The following is an 18349-nucleotide window of genomic DNA, read 5'->3' on the forward strand; positions in this document are numbered from 1 at the left end:
CCCTGAGCCTGGAGTGTTCATGGAGTTGTTGTAACCCAAGTGCAGGGCCCGGCACTTGGCTTTGTTAAACCTCATACAATTGGCCTCAGCCCAACCATCCAGCTGGTCCAGGTCCCTCAGTACAGCCATCCAACCCTCCCGCAGATCAACACTCCCACCCAACTTGGTGTCATCTGCAGACTTACTGAGGGTGCACTCAATCCCCTCATCCAGATCTGATAAAGAGATTAAACAGAACTGGCCCCAGTACTGAGCCCTGGGGAACAGCCCTCCTGACCGGCCACCAACTGGATTTGCCTCCGTTCACCACAACTCCCAAAGAGCCCAGCCCTCCAGCCAATTCTTTATCCATCGCAGAGTCTACCCACCCAGCCCATGAGCTGCAGCTTCTCCAGGATAATGCTGTGCGTTATGGTGTCAAAGGCCTTACTGAAGTCTAAGTACACAACATCCGCAGCCTTTCCCTCAGCTACTGCTTGGGTCGTCTTCTTGTAGAACGACATCAGGTTGGTCAAACCTTTCATAAACCCATGTTGACTAGGCCTGATCATACAGTTTTCTTGTAAGTGACGAGTGATTTTACTCAAGATCTGGGTACCTGGAGCACAACTGTTCTGAGTATTAAAGACTGGGGCAAAGAAGGCATTTAGTACCTCAGCCTTTCCACCTTTTTCACCCCTTCACCACCTGGGTTTCTCCTTTCATGCTCGGCCAGCTCCAACACTTTGTCACGTGCTTACATGGTTAGTTTATCCTCAAGCCACTGAGAGCTTCTGTAAGCAGTGAGACAGCAGACACCTGAAACAAAGTCCACCCTCTGTGCTACCCACCCTTGGAAATCCCTGGAAATCTCTACAGAGCCACCAAAGGAGCAGCTTCGCTGCTATTCTGAGCAGCCAGCCAGGTGAACACGAGGCACTGGGACACCGTGGAGGGCAACAGGGAGGTCCCGAGGGGACATGAGGGCAATGGGGGGCCTGGAGGCACCCCAAGAACGCCCAGGTGCCCAGGGTTGAGCTGGCCTGTGCCTCCCAACGGGACACCCTGCCCCTCCCTGCCCAGGTGCAGGGTCACAGTGGGGCCCATTGTGACCTCACTTGGTGACAACCACTGCACCGCACGTGCTCAGCGCAGCTGCGGGCCCCAGCCCACACTGTCCGGCAGGACGGTGACAGGAGAGGGTGTGCGAGCACGGAGACAGCGAGTAGCCCCCGAGCGACAGCCCACCTCTTTCAGAGAATTGGAGAATCGGAGACTTCTTTTGGTTGGAAGCGACCCCTAAGATCATCGCATCCAACCATATCCTAATTCTAGCTGCCCCCGGCAGACTCCCCTCTGCCCCCGGCAGACTCGTGGCGAGGACTCCTCGAGCACAACCCACATCTTTGCCCTCTGCCCCAGGCAGGCTCGTGGTGTCGCGCCAAAGCTTCCCCCTTCACCAGCCCAGCCTCTTTCCTCAAACCCGAAAGATGGCAGAGAAACTTCTCAGGGTGGCCCTGAAGGAGGACAGGGCTCCTCAGGAGAGCAGCTCTCCAGTGGAGTCCCATGAGCTATGCCTGGCCCAGCAACTGGAGATGGGTGAGTGAGGGGCCCTGATTTTCTGGAAAGGGTGGGGGCCAGCGAGTGCTCCCTGTTCAACGCCAGGATCACGTTTCCCCGCACGCTGGCAGGGGCGTCCCACGGGTGGTGGGCATGATGCCACCTGAATGCCAGCGCTGCTCTGAGCTGGGAGCCGGCCCCAGCTCAGCCTCTGCGGGCTGAAGCGAGTTCCTCAGCCGCTGCGCTGGAGGCTTCCCGCATCCTGCCTGGCTCCAGCATCGCAGCCCATCTGCCGGGCACCCTTCAGCACTGACATGCAGGGGAAGACTGTGCCAGGGCAGCGGGCACAGGGCTGGAGGGGGGGCAGAGCTCCTTCCTCTGCTCTCTCCTGCCTGCGCACCCTCTCTGTAGCCCTCCCTGCTCTCCTCCTTTCTTAGATGCCAGCTGGTTACCAGTGTACCAGCTGGAACCAGAACATGTGGACGTCATCCGGGCCTTTGTCAGCAGCCCAGAAAAGGTAAGTGCGGCCATTTGGAAGGCGGCTGAGCTGGCGTCTGCCGACAGGGGCTCTGCTGCGGGGCTGCTGGGGGGCGCTGGCTGGGCAGAGCTGCTTCTGCCAGCTCTCCATCCGGCACTGCACCCCCAGTGCTGCGGTGCCGCTGACCGTGTGTCCCCATCTCATGCTCCCTGTTTGTCTCTCTGTCCCCCGGCTGCCAGGACGAGGAACGGAAGCTCCAGTTCCTTAAAAGCATCGCTGTGCTCTTCAGAGCCGCAACGTACAACAGCTTGTGCCAGGGCCTAGAGCTGTTCTGCCAGAGATACAAACTGGCAGAGAATATCAAGGTGAGGGGATAGCCGGTGGCTCCGGGGAAGGGGACAAGGCCCCCAGCAGCGGCGCCCTGTGAGGACAGCGTTGGGCAGGGCAAGGGGCTGCTGGCACTGGGTGCTGGCAAGCTGCCGGGTCTCATCCTGGCTGTGCTCTGCAGGTGCTGCTGGAAGAAGAGCCCAGGGACCAACTGCACACAGCGGTGTGGCGGAGCGCCATGTTTGCCATGACCGAAATGAGGTACCTGCCCATCCCTCCTGGGGACTCCTGCCCCAGAGCCCCAGGTCCACCTGCATGAGGCCTCCAGGCACTGTTCCCCGCACCCGTGTCCGACCGGCCCCTCTCTCTTTGCAGCTTCGTAGAGGCGGTGTTGGAGGGCAAAGAGATAGGCCTCCTCCAAGTGTGCTTCTCCGGCATCTTCCTGCTTCCTCCAAAAGAGGAAATGCAGGACCTGAAACCTTTCCTGTACTTCACGGTAAGTGCTGGGTGACCTACTGGAGCTCCGGTTCCTCGGGGCTGCTCCCTGGTCACCCTGTCCTGTGCTATGACCAGAGATGCAAGGCAGGGCACGGTCTCGACATTACTTTCCCACTCTCGTCCCGTCGTCCCATTCCTGTGGGCCTGGCCACGTCCAGTGCCACAGGCTGCCCTGCCCACAGCACACTGTTTGCCCCTGGGCCTCTCCCAGGCACAGCAAAGCAGCCCCCGAGTCCTACCTTGGTGCTGGGACTCCAGCTCAGTGTCCCGGGGGTGAGAGGGACAGCAGGAAACATGGCCACAACTCGTTGTCTTCCTTGCAGACCATGAAAGGCATGGACACCATGCTATCTGCACTGGTGCTCAACTCTCCTGCCTCCAGAGTCAACGAGAAGATGCAGAGTATCTTCCAGGTCTGGCATGTACAAAGAGCAGGCTTGACAAGGGCTGTTCTTCTCCCTGTGGGACGGGGTGTCCACTGCTGAGTGGACAGTCCCACCCCGTGCCATGCAGAGAGGGCACTGCAGGGTGGTGCCCACCTCCCCGGGCGAACCAGGGGCTGCCCACCAGGCTCTTCCGCAGCACAGTGGCCAGCCACACAGGCTGGCATCTGCCTTCCTGCCTGGCTAGAGGGCTGGCCTGGGGCATCTGTCCCAAGCCTGCCAGGGACCCCAGGGCACGAAACCACTACAGGCTTTGCTCCAGATCAGAGGAAGCCTTAATGGACTGGGCGAGTCCAGCCCAGGACTTGAGCACTGCTGCTTCTGCTGGAGCAGTGGCTGCTCCCAGGGCTCACCAGCAGCTTCTCTCTCCCCAGATGCTCCTGACCTTCACCACCTCTGAGAGGGCATCTGTGCGTGAGAGGGCCGTGGGCAGGATGAGGGTGCTCAGCTTCTTGCTGGCCAACTACTCCTCACTGAAGGTAATGACCAGGCACACCCTGCTCTGCCAGGAGCCAGCTCTGCCCCAGTCCTGTGTCGGCCGGGGCTGCCCAAGGAGCCCGGACGGAGCACAGGTCTGGCAGCTTTCCCCTCATGGGGCTCTTGGGCAAGCCGGGTTCCGCAGGGCCACGCAAACCTCTGACCCACCTGGATGCAACCCTGGGCACACACATGGGTTCAGGGCTTTGGCCCCAGGTGCCCTCAAGCCCTCTGCTCTTCCTCATCCCTTGCCCAGGCCGATCCCAATGAGGAGAGACACGCCTCCCGTGCAGAGATGCAAATGCCAATCATTGGACAGCTGCTGGGACATCTCCTGCTACTCCTCTCCTTCAAGGAAGAAGAGACCGGCCACTTGGCTTTGGACGCTCTTTGTCTCCTCTTCCAATTCAAGTATCAGCAACACTGTAAGAGAAGCTGTGGTGGGATGCATCCCCCTGCACACCAACATCACCCAGTAGCTCTGCTCGTCTTCCTGACGAGTTTGCAACAGACAGTTCTGCTGCTTGCTGGAGGCACCACCTTGTCACCAGCACTGCCCTTCCTCTACTCCTGACCCCCGCGCTCTCTCCCAGGCTCTCGACGGTCCCATGTAGCTCAGCTGCTCCTCAGGAGCATGGACGGCAGCCTCACGCCGCATCTTCCCATCTCTCCCAGTACTGGGGAAGCTGCTGCATCTTGTCGACTCTTCTGTGTTTGCCCCGCTCTTCAGGTGCGACACTGACAGAGGAGAATACACAGCTCCAAGGGGACTGGGAAGCCGAGACCACCTCCTTGCGCACTTCGCCCAGTGCCACTCACATTATCGAGGTAACGAGCTCCCTCCTTGCTGGCACTCTTGGCCGTGGCATCAGCAGGGGAATGGTGAGAGCGAAGGCGTCCACAATCAGCGGGCTGGCGTGGCCTCCCTGTCCCTGCTGAGAGGCTTCCTGCTGTCCCCGAGCAGGGACCATGCGAGGGCTGCGCTCCAGTATCCCAGCAGCGGCCCCCGTCCTCCTGGCCCCCAGCAAGCCCTCCTGGCAGCAGGGTCCGCACCTTGTGCCCGTGACCCCAACAGTCACTGCTGCCCCTGCTGCCAACGTTGCTGCGGGCGCTGCCGCCAGCACTGCCGGGCGCCTCTGCAGGGCTGCTGGCACTGCCCAGCTAAGCAGCAGCTTCAGGGCCCTCAGTGTGACATGGCTGCGCTGCCTCCCTTCCTCCCTTAGTCCTTTGCGGAGTACCTCCAGCCTTCTGAGAGGTCAGACATTGTCCGGGTGTTCATCGAGGCAACGACCGACTCCAGCACCTTTGACAAGGAGGCTGCCAGAAACGTGCTGGACATGGTCAGGGGAAACCCTGACTTGTGGCTGGTGGATGTAAGTGCCCTACGGCCTGTTGCTGGATTGCCCTGCCCTTCAGGCCTGTCAGGCCTTGTTCCTCCCTCCATCCCTCTCTTCCTCCCAAACCCCGGTGTCTCGGGCACCTGAAGCCACCTCAAGGCGGCACAGAGGGATGGCAAGGGCAGCTGAGGAAATGGCCGCACTCCAGTGGCTGCGCCACCCTCACCTGTGTCCCCTCCAGGTGCCAAAGATCACGAGCTGCATCCACAAAACCCTGGGATGCATCAAGTCGGTCCCAGCCCGGCAGAGCGTGGAGTCCCTAATGGTCTCCATGGCTGACAAATGCCCTCAGGAGGTGGTGACAACACTGCTGCAGGTCGCTCCAGGAGGAGACAGGTACTGTCCCCAAAAGCCACCAGGGCTTGTTCCCTGTGGGGAGAGGGGCCTGGAGACGCTCTGGCTGCCAGAGCCGAGGAATTCTGCAGGACACACCCGAGGAGCAGGACCCTCCATCCCACCATGCTTTCCAGCCCAGGGGGTCAGCCAGCCCCACAGCAGGCAAAGCTGAACAAGCAAGCCTGAGCCCACCCCACACTCCTGCCCACCCCACAGGGAGCACCAGCTCAGCCCTCTGCTGCTGCCCAGGGCAGCCCAAGCATCCTGCAGGGCTGAGCGCGGCCACGCTGCTGTGGCCAAGGCTGCCCTGCTGACAGAGCGCTCTGGCTTGCAGCACTGCCCTGGCACTGTGGGAGGCGATGTTCTCCGTGCCCCAGACTGTGCGGAACATTTTGAAGGAGCTGCTCAGCCAGCTCTGGGACCTGAAGAGCAGGCTCTTCTGCACACACCTGGAGGACTACTGCCTCGTTCGCTTGGCCGTGAGTTACCGGAAAAAGCCCCCGCTGCCCTGTGCCTGGGCTGCGCTAGGAACCAGGAGCCCCACCAGCTCTGCCGGTCGCTCACTGCTGCCCTGCTTTCAGATGCTGGCCAGCAGAGATCTGGGAGACAGGGCGTTTGCTGCAACCTACCTAGACTTCAGGTTCCTGAAGGAAGAAAGGCCAGCCATGCTCTCCCTGGTGCTCAGGGCCATCATGACACTGTCCGAGAGAGACGAGATGGTGAGTAGGGCGTCGCCAAGGGGAACCATGTTGGCAGCCGAGGGCTGGGCCAGGGGGTGAGGGCTTGACTGCTCCAAAGGCCCTCCCTTCCGTGGTGGAGCCTGCTGGCTGCCTGGGGAGCTTTCCAGGCACGGAGCTGGTCCCAAAAGGGAAACTCTTTTCTTCACACAGGCAAGAAAAATGAAGGTCATCCTGCCAGACCTCATGAGGGTTCTGCTGTTTGGCTATAAGGCTGCCACCACGAAGGCTCTGCTGGTCTTCAGAACCATCATGGCTCAGCTGGAGAGGAGGGAGGCCAGCCACATCGCCGTGCAGATGGCGGAATTCCTCCTGCCCCTCTTGGATGACGTAAGGCTGATGTGGAAGCCTGAGCCCCACGGGTGGCCCTGGGCTCCTGTGGGATGGCTTCTGTGTTGCGCAGCCCAGCACAGCTTCTCCCTGACAGCTGCTCCCGCAGCTCTTCCCACCGTGGCTGCTGAAGCTGGTGGGGGATGCTGGCTGGCTGGGGGGGCACTTGGAGGAACAGGCACTCCCAGAACAAGCCTCTTGAGTGGCCTTTCACGGACCCAGGACAGCAGATCTGGCCCACAACTCCAGCGTGCAGAATGCCGCCCTGGAGCATCTCCCCTCACATCAGCCATGCTGGAGCTTCTGCTCACCACGGGCAGAGAGCTGCTGGTGCTCCAGTCCTACTGTGCTTCTCCCTCCCAGGAGCTGAGCCAGCTGAGAGAGAGCTCCATCAGTCTCTTCAGAGACCTGATGATGATGACGGTGGGGAACGACAAGAGGGAGATGAAGAACATGGTGCGGCTTGGCCTGCTCCCTCTCTTCTTCCGGCTGAGTGACCAAACGCAGAGCGTGGCCAAGGTACACGTTTCAAAGCTCAGCACTGATGCGGGGAAGAGACCCCTGGACGTTTGGGCCAGGGCATGTCCCAGCTCCCTAAGGGCAGAATCAGCCCAAGTCCCAGAGGAGGGAGACACAAGGTCTCCTGCTCCAGACCGGGGTGCCATCTCCAAGCTTCTGATGTTCCACAGGCTGCTGGGGAAGCCCTTCTTGCTGCCGCAGAGCTCCTCAAGTGGAAACCACTCAAGCACCTAGTGCGGACACAGCAGACATGGCAGATTGGAGAGAGCTTGGTGAGGACAACCCCTAAGGCTCAGGGCCCAGGCGGGACTAGGGCTGCCCCACATGTCCGGGCTGTAGGCTCTGCACATGTGCCTCGCCTGCCCTGCTGCAGCCTGGACCTGCATCCTTGTGCCCTGTCCTCAAGAACAGAGCCCCCAAGGGCTCTTCTCTCTGCCCCGCTGCCCTTCCCGTACCCAGCGGGAGGGAGGGCTCTCAGCAACCCTGGGACACCTCAACCTGTGTCTCTCTTTCAGTCTCACCCCACATATCCTGGCTGGGACATGGGAATGGCCGGGGGGGAAAGGGACTGGCTGGGTCTGGGAGCAGGGACTGGTCCAGCCAACTGGGAATGGACAGTGACGTGCCCATCCCCTTGTGCTCTCTCCAGCTGAAGCAGGACAGGAGGAGAGCTCAAGAATTCTTGATTCAGAGCCTGTCGTACCTGAAGGATGCTCAGGCCAGCTTGCGAGAGGCGGCCGTGAGGTTCATCGGTGGGTCACAGTCCCCAGGGTCCCTCTCTTGGCAGCCTGGCTCCAGTCCTCGCCGCTGCCCTGGCAGCAAGGAGCAGCCCTGTGGCTGCCAGAGCCCCGGCTGCCCCGTGCAGGGCATTGGCTTCCCTCTCCCAGTCCTGCCCACGCAGGTGGCCACGGTTCCCGCCTTGCTCAGTCCCACCATCTTGGCCCCTGCTCTTCCCTGGGGCCAGCCCTGATGAGGGGAGGGAGCAGGGGCTGACGCAACTCTGTGCCCAGGGCTCGCTGCACGGCACCTGAGGAATCCAAGCAAGAAGAAGCTGGCTGAGATCTGCAGCGGTGAGTAGGGAGGAAGCATGGTCAAGAGGGAATGCCTGGGGGTCTCTGCAGACGTGGGAGGTCATCTCAACTCTGCTTCTTTCCCTTGCAGCCCTTCAGACCTTGGCAGAAGACCACGAGCCCTCCATCCGCTCCCTGGCAGCTCAAACTGTCATCATCATCCTGAGCTCTTCGAGGGAGCAGCCAAGGCCACGATGGACCCTGCGAGCCCTGTGCTGCCGCTGATGCTGAGCCGTGTGGAGGAGCAGCTCTTCTCAGGAGAGTGGCTGGATTTTAATAAAGAGCCCTTCTTGAAGCTGGGTTTGACATCTGCCTTTTCCAAGGACCCCAGAACGTCTCTGGGTGCACCGGCACTTTGGAGAGCACAACCCAGAATCACAGGCAAGGGTGATGGAGCAGACAGAAGCACTGGCAATGAGCCCGTCCAAGGCAGCGGAGATGAAGTCCACTGGGCCCATGGGGTTTGTTCTTCGAGTCACACGTGGAAATAGCAGGCTTCTCTCGGGTGTCCACATCTGAGCTGGCCTCATGCACTCCTTATGTACCCAGGGATGCTCAGAGACAGAGTCTGCCCCTTTTACACACAGAGGCAGGAGTCACAGTGTCTCTCTCACCTGCTGTTGCCACTCCCAAAGGATGGGAGGCACCTCAGCCCTGCAGTGTGTCACCCTGCCTGCACTCATCTCCGATGTCCCAGCTTTTGCATTTGCTATGGTCAAAGCTGTAGCCCACAGCAGTCCTGAACAGGTATCTATGGACACATGAATGTACGTTTGTTGGCAAAGTGGTGCAAATTCAGTAATATCAGTTTGCCATAACTGACCTGGCTCAAGCCCCGAGGATTTACTCCCTTTTGTTGGAGAGGCACTACGTGGGCACAATCAGGACAAGCTGCAATAACGGCTCAAGCTTGTTCCTAGGTAAGTGCAAGCTGTTTTCAGAGTGATGCTGAGGATTGATGAAAGAATTTGTGAGCTCGTCTGGCTTGTTCAAAAGGAGATATATCCGTTACTGCCACAAGTTTGTCTATAATGCTGTTTCCCTCAACCAGACCACCTGGTATGTTAGTATGGCTTTTTATATGCATTCTAAATACTGGTGCTGTCCTATAATCTAACACATTCCACAAATCTAACAATGCAACAAGGAATTGGAAACTCGCTGCAAAAGAGTTCTATGTATTCTTTGTACAACTCCCACAACATAAAGAGAATCTGCTACCAGATTAACTGGGCAGTTATGTCATTTTTGTAATGCTGCTGAGTGTATTGAGGGCAGTCTCTTTTAAGATGTCCTGTCTGTCCACAAGTGAAACATGCTAGGCCACAAGAAGAAGGGCTTCAACCTTTCATTGCAGGCATAAGTGCTGCAGCCAAGGCCACAGCGTGGGCTTGGGCATGTATTTTTGCCTTTTCTACCTCCTGTTGCATAATTGGTACCCGTGTGCAAGCTTCCACCATCTCTGCTAGAGAAGCAGTTTTTCCCAAACTGGCTAACATCTGTTGGCATTGGGTGTTTGCATTCATCATGGCCAAATCTTTCCCCACAGACGCTTTTGCCTCTGGAGTCAGGTTAGGAGAGGTATCTATAGCTTCTTTTAAACGGTCCACAAACTTCATACAGGGTTCCCCAGGATCCTGCTTTATTGTAGAACAGAGTGGCACAGGGTTACCTATATTTGGTAACTCTTTCACTGCTGCCAGAGCAAGCCCTTGTGTTTGCTGCAAAATCCTTGGATTAAGAGCTGCCTGAGTGGCACCATCCGCATATCGCCCACGACCCATTAACTGGTCCATGCTGGCTAATGGCAATGGATCATCAGCTAGTAAATGAACATTTTCTAATACTGCCAATTCCACCTTCCCCTGCCACTTGTCCAACAACAGCAAATATCCCATTGGAGGAAGCAATAACACCATCAATGCCTTAATATCTGTTGGAGTTAGTACTTGCCCCTTGAAAATTGAATTGATTAGCTGCATCACGTGCTTATTATCCATACCATATTGCATAACTGCACTTTGCAATTGCTTAACCGTTTTCCAATCAAAGGACGACCACTGCCTTTGTCCTCTATTATCTATGTGACTGGCATTGCTATAATACTACCAAGTAACATGATCCCTTCAATTGTTGCATCTCTGATTACCCCTTGCCGACGTTGCCCTGCATTATAAGGATGATCTCGAGGAATATATCTACCCTGATGCACAGGGGCAGCACCCAAATTATCATTACTATCACTGCTATACAATTCCCTTGTGTTTCCCTGTGGATCAGTAAGTCAACGCATATTTGCAAACTGATCTAACTCAAGTTTCCAGCCCTTTTCCATATCGCAATCTCAAACATTCATCTACTTCTCTTACAAACCACATCCCATCTTAAACACATTGTCTAGCCCATTTTTGTATTCGCTCCCTTTTAATACGGAGCTCCTCAGGAGTGAGGTCTAATTCCGCCCCCTCCCTTTCCTGTTTTCCCTGTTTTTCACATTCCCTGACAATTGCTTCCAGCCGGTCCTTAATCACATCTGACGCCTTTGTATATGCTATTAACTGTGAGATTTTACTGTTACCGCCATCTAGTTGTTTCATAGCTTTTAGAACTTCTTGCATCTGGCTCTCCTGCCATCTCAGTAAGTCCTTCAGGCTCTGCACGTGGCTCTCCTCCTGGAAGTCAGGGCGATTCTGCGGTGCTTCATCCTGTTGCTCCATCGAGTCCTGGTCCGCTGGCAATGGTACTTCAGCTGGATTAACTTGTCCGTAAGAACTGAAGGCTGCTGATACCACCTCTTCTGGAAATGGGGAGGAGGGAGAGGGGGGAAGGAAATAGAAGAAATACTGCTTCATTGCTATTTATTACTGAAATGCTCTCTGTTTGGCTATTCCTGAAATCTCTCTAATCATCCACACCAGGCTTTAGGAAAATGCTGCAGAAGAGCCTTGGCTTGTAAGGGCATTTTGGATGTTAATGAGCCCTCTGCTGCCATGCTCCTGAACTGCAGATCCTGAAACAACGAACAAACCTCCAGCAAAGTAAAAGGCAGAAACGATCTCAAGTTTCTGCAGGTGCTTGGGATCCCACAAAGGGGGGATCACTGACACAGCTCTGAAGGAAACAAGCAGTCCGTGTCCCTGGAGGATGGTGAAGCAAAAGCCTGCAGACGCTGGTCACAGGTGGTAAAGGTGATGTGGAGGTGGTTCTGATGCCATGTCAGCCCTTCATGTTTGTTCATCACGAGAATGGCCGAGCCCTGACCCCCAGGGCCTGGCCAAGGAGAACTTTTCTCTCAAATGTTTCTCAAGGCTTTGCCTGTGGTCACTGCGAGGGTATTTGTGTTTGCGATGGGGTTCGGTGCCAAGTGCTGTTGCTTTAACAACAAAGCTGTGGTTTTCTGAGGATTTGGCAATGCCTGTGAGGTCCCCCAAACCCATTCAGCTTCTTTCGTAGGCCTGGCAATGGTCCTCAACCACCTAAGCTGTCTCAGTCCCAAACTTGTTTGAATCCGCAATTTGGATCTGTGCCCCAGCACTCAAATGCACACGTTCCTTCTTCTGCCACCCCAAAATAAAAAAGAAAAGCCAATCTATTCCACATTAGCATGACCAGCCCGTGCTCCTCAGGTGTTCTTCTTGCCTTTAACACACTTACTGCTACGCATAGACCACTCTCTTCCTGCACTGCCATGTCTCTCACTAACCTTTCACTCTTGTGACCTGATGAGTCGCCTCTGTGTCTGTGTCCTTCCTGGAAGGTGTCTGTCCCGAGAAGGGGTTCCAGCTTCTGCCATGAGAGGCACATGAGAGTGTCCATGTGCCTGGGCAGGAAAAGGGTGGCTTTTACCAGACCACCCTTCATCTGAACCACTTAGATATCTTCTTCTGGATGGGGAGAGGGGAGCAGGTTTTTTGTTAGTTTATAGGTGGGTTTGGTTTTTGGTTTTGGTGTTTGCAAAAATGGTTTATCACTGACATCACAGAGTGTTTGGGATTGGAAGGGACCTCGAAAGATCATTTAGTCCAATCCCCCTGCCGAAACAGGAGCGCCTAGATGAGGGTACACAGGAAGGCGTCCAGGCAGGTCTTGAATGTCTCCAGAGTAGGAGACTCCACAACCCCCCTGGGCAGCCTGTTCCAGTGCTCTGTCACCCTCACTGAGAAGAAGTTTCTTCTCAAATTTAAGTGGAACCTTTTGTGTTCCAGTTTGTACCCATTACCCCTTGTCCTATCATTGTTTGTCACCGAGAAGAGCCTGGCTCCATCCTCGTGACACTCACCCTTTATACATGTGTCTGTATCTGAGTAGCTGGCAAAAGTTTTTCAAAAAGGTCTCCTCATAGACATTATTTGATTGAAATAATTGTATTTATTTTTCAGAATAGGCAAGATTCCCTTTTTGGGAAGCATTGTTTGTTGTTTTTTTCTCCACATTGCTTCCTTTGAGAGATGGTGTGAATTTTGGGGTTGTCCTGTGCAGGGACAGGAGTTGGACTCGATGATCCTTGTGGGTGCCTTCCTATTCTGGACATTCTGTGATTCTAAGAACATAGAGAGATGTCAACCGAAGAAACATTCTCATTGCTTACTCCTTCCCATGAACTGATCCCTTGGGCATTTTCAGTATCTCTGGGGCAATGCAAAACAAAAATAGAACCAGAGAACCGTTTTGGTTGGAAGAGACCCTCAGGTTCATTGAGTTCAACCATAACACAACTTTAGCACTAACCCATGTCCCAAGAACCTCGTCTAAATGCCTTTTAAACCGCTCCAGGGATGGTGAATGCACCACTGCCCTGGGCAGCCTGCTCCAATGCCTGACAACCCTTTCCAGGAAGAATTTTTTCCTAATATCCGATCTAAACCTCCCCTGGCACAACTTAGAGGCCATTTCCTCTTGTCCTATAACTTGCTACTTGGGAGAAGAGACCAACACCCTTCCTGCTACAACCTCCTTTCAGGCGGTTGCAAACAGCAATCAGGTCTCCCCTGAGCCTCCTGTTCTCCAGGCTGAACAGCCCCAGCTGCCTCAACCGCTCCCATCACAACTTGTGCTCCAGCCCCTTACCAGCTTCGTTGCCTCCTCTGCACTCTCTGCTCCCTCAATGTCCTTCTGATGATGAGGGGCCCAAAACCGAACACAGGATTCAAGATGGGGCCTCGCCAGTGCCCGGTACAGTGGCACAATCACTTTTCTAGTCCTGCTGGCCACACTATTCCTGATACAAGCCAGGATGCTGGTGGGCTTTTTGGCCACCTGGGCACACGCTGGCTCATCTTCAGCCACTGTCACCAACACGCCCAGGTCCTTTTCCTTTCCAGCCACTCTCCCCTGAGCCTGGAGCGTTCATGGAGTTGTTGTGACCCAAGTGCAGGGCCCGGCACTTGGCCTTGTTAAACCTCATACAATTGGCCTCAGCCCAACCATCCAGCTTGTCCAGGTCCCTCAGTACAGCCATCCAACCCTCCCGCAGATCAACACTCCCACCCAACTTGGTGTCATCTGCAGACTTACTGAGGGTGCACTCAATCCCCTCATCCAGATCTGATAAAGAGATTAAACAGAACTGGCCCCAGTACTGAGCCCTGGGGAACAGCCCTCCTGACCGGCCACCAACTGGATTTGCCTCCGTTCACCACAACTCCCAAAGAGCCCAGCCCTCCAGCCAATTCTTTATCCATCGCAGAGTCTACCCACCCAGCCCATGAGCTGCAGCTTCTCCAGGATAATGCTGTGCGTTATGGTGTCAAAGGCCTTACTGAAGTCTAAGTACACAACATCCGCAGCCTTTCCCTCAGCTACTGCTTGGGTCGTCTTCTTGTAGAACGACATCAGGTTGGTCAAACCTTTCATAAACCCATGTTGACTAGGCCTGATCATACAGTTTTCTTGTAAGTGACGAGTGATTTTACTCAAGATCTGGGTACCTGGAGCACAACTGTTCTGAGTATTAAAGACTGGGGCAAAGAAGGCATTTAGTACCTCAGCCTTTCCACCTTTTTCACCCCTTCACCACCTGGGTTTCTCCTTTCATGCTCGGCCAGCTCCAACACTTTGTCACGTGCTTACATGGTTAGTTTATCCTCAAGCCACTGAGAGCTTCTGTAAGCAGTGAGACAGCAGACACCTGAAACAAAGACCACCCTCTGTGCTACCCACCCTTGGAAAGCCCTAGAAATCTCTACAGAGCCACCAAAGGGGCAGCTTCGCTGCTATTCTGAGCAGCCAGCCAGGTGAACACGAGGCACTGGGACACCGTGGAGGGCAACAGGGAGGTCCCGAGGGGACATGAGGGCAATGGGGGGCCTGGAGACACCCCAAGAACACCCAGGTGCCCAGGGCTGAGCTGGCCTGTGCCTCCCAACGGGACACCCTGCCCCTCCCTGCCCAGGTGCAGGGTCACAGTGGGGCCCATTGTGACCTCACTTGGTGACAACCACTGCACCGCATGTGCTCAGCGCAGCTGCGGGCCCCAGCCCACACTGTCCGGCAGGACGGTGACAGGAGAGGGTGTGCGAGCACGGAGACGGCGAGTAGCCCCCGAGCGACAGCCCACCTCTTTCAGAGAATTGGAGAATCGGAGACTTCTTTTGGTTGGAAGCGACCCCTAAGATCATCGCATCCAACCATATCCTAATTCTAGCTGCCCCCGGCAGACTCCCCTCTGCCCCCGGCAGACTCGTGGCGAGGACTCCTCGAGCACAACCCACGTCTTTGCCCTCTGCCCCAGGCAGGCTCGTGGTGTCGCGCCAAAGCTTCCCCCTTCACCAGCCCAGCCTCTTTCCTCAAACCCGAAAGATGGCAGAGAAACTTCTCAGGGTGGCCCTGAAGGAGGACAGGGCTCCTCAGGAGAGCAGCTCTCCAGTGGAGTCCCATGAGCTATGCCTGGCCCAGCAACTGGAGATGGGTGAGTGAGGGGCCCTGATTTTCTGGAAAGGGTGGGGGCCAGCGAGTGCTCCCTGTTCAACGCCAGGATCACGTTTCCCCGCACGCTGGCAGGGGCGTCCCACGGGTGGTGGGCATGATGCCACCTGAATGCCAGCGCTGCTCTGAGCTGGGAGCCGGCCCCAGCTCAGCCTCTGCGGGCTGAAGCGAGTTCCTCAGCCGCTGCGCTGGAGGCTTCCCGCATCCTGCCTGGCTCCAGCATCGCAGCCCATCTGCCGGGCACCCTTCAGCACTGACATGCAGGGGAAGACTGTGCCAGGGCAGCGGGCACAGGGCTGGAGGGGGGGCAGAGCTCCTTCCTCTGCTCTCTCCTGCCTGCGCACCCTCTCTGTAGCCCTCCCTGCTCTCCTCCTTTCTTAGATGCCAGCTGGTTACCAGTGTACCAGCTGGAACCAGAACATGTGGACGTCATCCGGGCCTTTGTCAGCAGCCCAGAAAAGGTAAGTGCGGCCATTTGGAAGGCGGCTGAGCTGGCGTCTGCCGACAGGGGCTCTGCTGCGGGGCTGCTGGGGGGCGCTGGCTGGGCAGAGCTGCTTCTGCCAGCTCTCCATCCGGCACTGCACCCCCAGTGCTGCGGTGCCGCTGACCGTGTGTCCCCATCTCATGCTCCCTGTTTGTCTCTCTGTCCCCCGGCTGCCAGGACGAGGAACGGAAGCTCCAGTTCCTTAAAAGCATCGCTGTGCTCTTCAGAGCCGCAACGTACAACAGCTTGTGCCAGGGCCTAGAGCTGTTCTGCCAGAGATACAAACTGGCAGAGAATATCAAGGTGAGGGGATAGCCGGTGGCTCCGGGGAAGGGGACAAGGCCCCCAGCAGCGGCGCCCTGTGAGGACAGCGTTGGGCAGGGCAAGGGGCTGCTGGCACTGGGTGCTGGCAAGCTGCCGGGTCTCATCCTGGCTGTGCTCTGCAGGTGCTGCTGGAAGAAGAGCCCAGGGACCAACTGCACACAGCGGTGTGGCGGAGCGCCATGTTTGCCATGACCGAAATGAGGTACCTGCCCATCCCTCCTGGGGACTCCTGCCCCAGAGCCCCAGGTCCACCTGCATGAGGCCTCCAGGCACTGTTCCCCGCACCCGTGTCCGACCGGCCCCTCTCTCTTTGCAGCTTCGTAGAGGCGGTGTTGGAGGGCAAAGAGATAGGCCTCCTCCAAGTGTGCTTCTCCGGCATCTTCCTGCTTCCTCCAAAAGAGGAAATGCAGGACCTGAAACCTTTCCTGTACTTCACGGTAAGTGCTGGGTGACCTACTGGAGCTCCGGTTCCTCGGGGCTGCTCCCTGGTCACCCTGTCCTGTGCTATGACCAGAGATGCAAGGCAGGGCACGGTCTCGACATTACTTTCCCACTCTCGTCCCGTCGTCCCATTCCTGTGGGCCTGGCCACGTCCAGTGCCACAGGCTGCCCTGCCCACAGCACACTGTTTGCCCCTGGGCCTCTCCCAGGCACAGCAAAGCAGCCCCCGAGTCCTACCTTGGTGCTGGGACTCCAGCTCAGTGTCCCGGGGGTGAGAGGGACAGCAGGAAACATGGCCACAACTCGTTGTCTTCCTTGCAGACCATGAAAGGCATGGACACCATGCTATCTGCACTGGTGCTCAACTCTCCTGCCTCCAGAGTCAACGAGAAGATGCAGAGTATCTTCCAGGTCTGGCATGTACAAAGAGCAGGCTTGACAAGGGCTGTTCTTCTCCCTGTGGGACGGGGTGTCCACTGCTGAGTGGACAGTCCCACCCCGTGCCATGCAGAGAGGGCACTGCAGGGTGGTGCCCACCTCCCCGGGCGAACCAGGGGCTGCCCACCAGGCTCTTCCGCAGCACAGTGGCCAGCCACACAGGCTGGCATCTGCCTTCCTGCCTGGCTAGAGGGCTGGCCTGGGGCATCTGTCCCAAGCCTGCCAGGGACCCCAGGGCACGAAACCACTACAGGCTTTGCTCCAGATCAGAGGAAGCCTTAATGGACTGGGCGAGTCCAGCCCAGGACTTGAGCACTGCTGCTTCTGCTGGAGCAGTGGCTGCTCCCAGGGCTCACCAGCAGCTTCTCTCTCCCCAGATGCTCCTGACCTTCACCACCTCTGAGAGGGCATCTGTGCGTGAGAGGGCCGTGGGCAGGATGAGGGTGCTCAGCTTCTTGCTGGCCAACTACTCCTCACTGAAGGTAATGACCAGGCACACCCTGCTCTGCCAGGAGCCAGCTCTGCCCCAGTCCTGTGTCGGCCGGGGCTGCCCAAGGAGCCCGGACGGAGCACAGGTCTGGCAGCTTTCCCCTCATGGGGCTCTTGGGCAAGCCGGGTTCCGCAGGGCCACGCAAACCTCTGACCCACCTGGATGCAACCCTGGGCACACACATGGGTTCAGGGCTTTGGCCCCAGGTGCCCTCAAGCCCTCTGCTCTTCCTCATCCCTTGCCCAGGCCGATCCCAATGAGGAGAGACACGCCTCCCGTGCAGAGATGCAAATGCCAATCATTGGACAGCTGCTGGGACATCTCCTGCTACTCCTCTCCTTCAAGGAAGAAGAGACCGGCCACTTGGCTTTGGACGCTCTTTGTCTCCTCTTCCAATTCAAGTATCAGCAACACTGTAAGAGAAGCTGTGGTGGGATGCATCCCCCTGCACACCAACATCACCCAGTAGCTCTGCTCGTCTTCCTGACGAGTTTGCAACAGACAGTTCTGCTGCTTGCTGGAGGCACCACCTTGTCACCAGCACTGCCCTTCCTCTACTCCTGACCCCCGCGCTCTCTCCCAGGCTCTCGACGGTCCCATGTAGCTCAGCTGCTCCTCAGGAGCATGGACGGCAGCCTCACGCCGCATCTTCCCATCTCTCCCAGTACTGGGGAAGCTGCTGCATCTTGTCGACTCTTCTGTGTTTGCCCCGCTCTTCAGGTGCGACACTGACAGAGGAGAATACACAGCTCCAAGGGGACTGGGAAGCCGAGACCACCTCCTTGCGCACTTCGCCCAGTGCCACTCACATTATCGAGGTAACGAGCTCCCTCCTTGCTGGCACTCTTGGCCGTGGCATCAGCAGGGGAATGGTGAGAGCGAAGGCGTCCACAATCAGCGGGCTGGCGTGGCCTCCCTGTCCCTGCTGAGAGGCTTCCTGCTGTCCCCGAGCAGGGACCATGCGAGGGCTGCGCTCCAGTATCCCAGCAGCGGCCCCCGTCCTCCTGGCCCCCAGCAAGCCCTCCTGGCAGCAGGGTCCGCACCTTGTGCCCGTGACCCCAACAGTCACTGCTGCCCCTGCTGCCAACGTTGCTGCG

At 57.1% G+C, this 18349-nt stretch overlaps 1 protein-coding gene across 1 annotated transcript; it reads left to right on the top strand.

Moving 5' to 3' along the window:
* The first annotated feature begins 1060 nt into the window (after positions 1 to 1060).
* LOC135577416 (uncharacterized) lies at positions 1061 to 16084 on the top strand. The gene is made up of 20 exons (XM_065047077.1): positions 1061 to 2056; positions 2257 to 2382; positions 2526 to 2605; positions 2720 to 2840; positions 3166 to 3255; positions 3660 to 3764; positions 4019 to 4187; positions 4493 to 4590; positions 4986 to 5135; positions 5341 to 5495; positions 5830 to 5974; positions 6077 to 6214; positions 6386 to 6562; positions 6926 to 7081; positions 7252 to 7353; positions 7731 to 7833; positions 8092 to 8151; positions 8243 to 15536; positions 15737 to 15862; positions 16006 to 16084. The coding sequence occupies exons 3-18, from the start codon at positions 2583 to 2585 to the stop codon at positions 8374 to 8376; spliced, it is 1926 nt and encodes a 641-aa protein (XP_064903149.1). The 5' UTR covers positions 1061 to 2056; positions 2257 to 2382; positions 2526 to 2582; the 3' UTR covers positions 8377 to 15536; positions 15737 to 15862; positions 16006 to 16084.
* Positions 16085 to 18349: the final 2265 nt, after the last annotated feature.

This window comes from Columba livia, chromosome Z, assembly GCF_036013475.1.
Source record: "Columba livia isolate bColLiv1 breed racing homer chromosome Z, bColLiv1.pat.W.v2, whole genome shotgun sequence".
In the NCBI taxonomy this organism is placed as follows: domain Eukaryota; kingdom Metazoa; phylum Chordata; class Aves; order Columbiformes; family Columbidae; genus Columba; species Columba livia.

Coding starts and splice junctions, on each gene's coding strand:
- LOC135577416 (XM_065047077.1), top strand. CDS start 2,583: ATGTTTGCCATGACCGAAATGAG. Junction 2,606..2,719: donor TTTGCCATGACCGAAATGAG/GTACCTGCCCAT, acceptor CTCTCTTTGCAG/CTTCGTAGAGGCGGTGTTGG. Junction 5,975..6,076: donor ACTGCCTCGTTCGCTTGGCC/GTGAGTTACCGG, acceptor CCCTGCTTTCAG/ATGCTGGCCAGCAGAGATCT.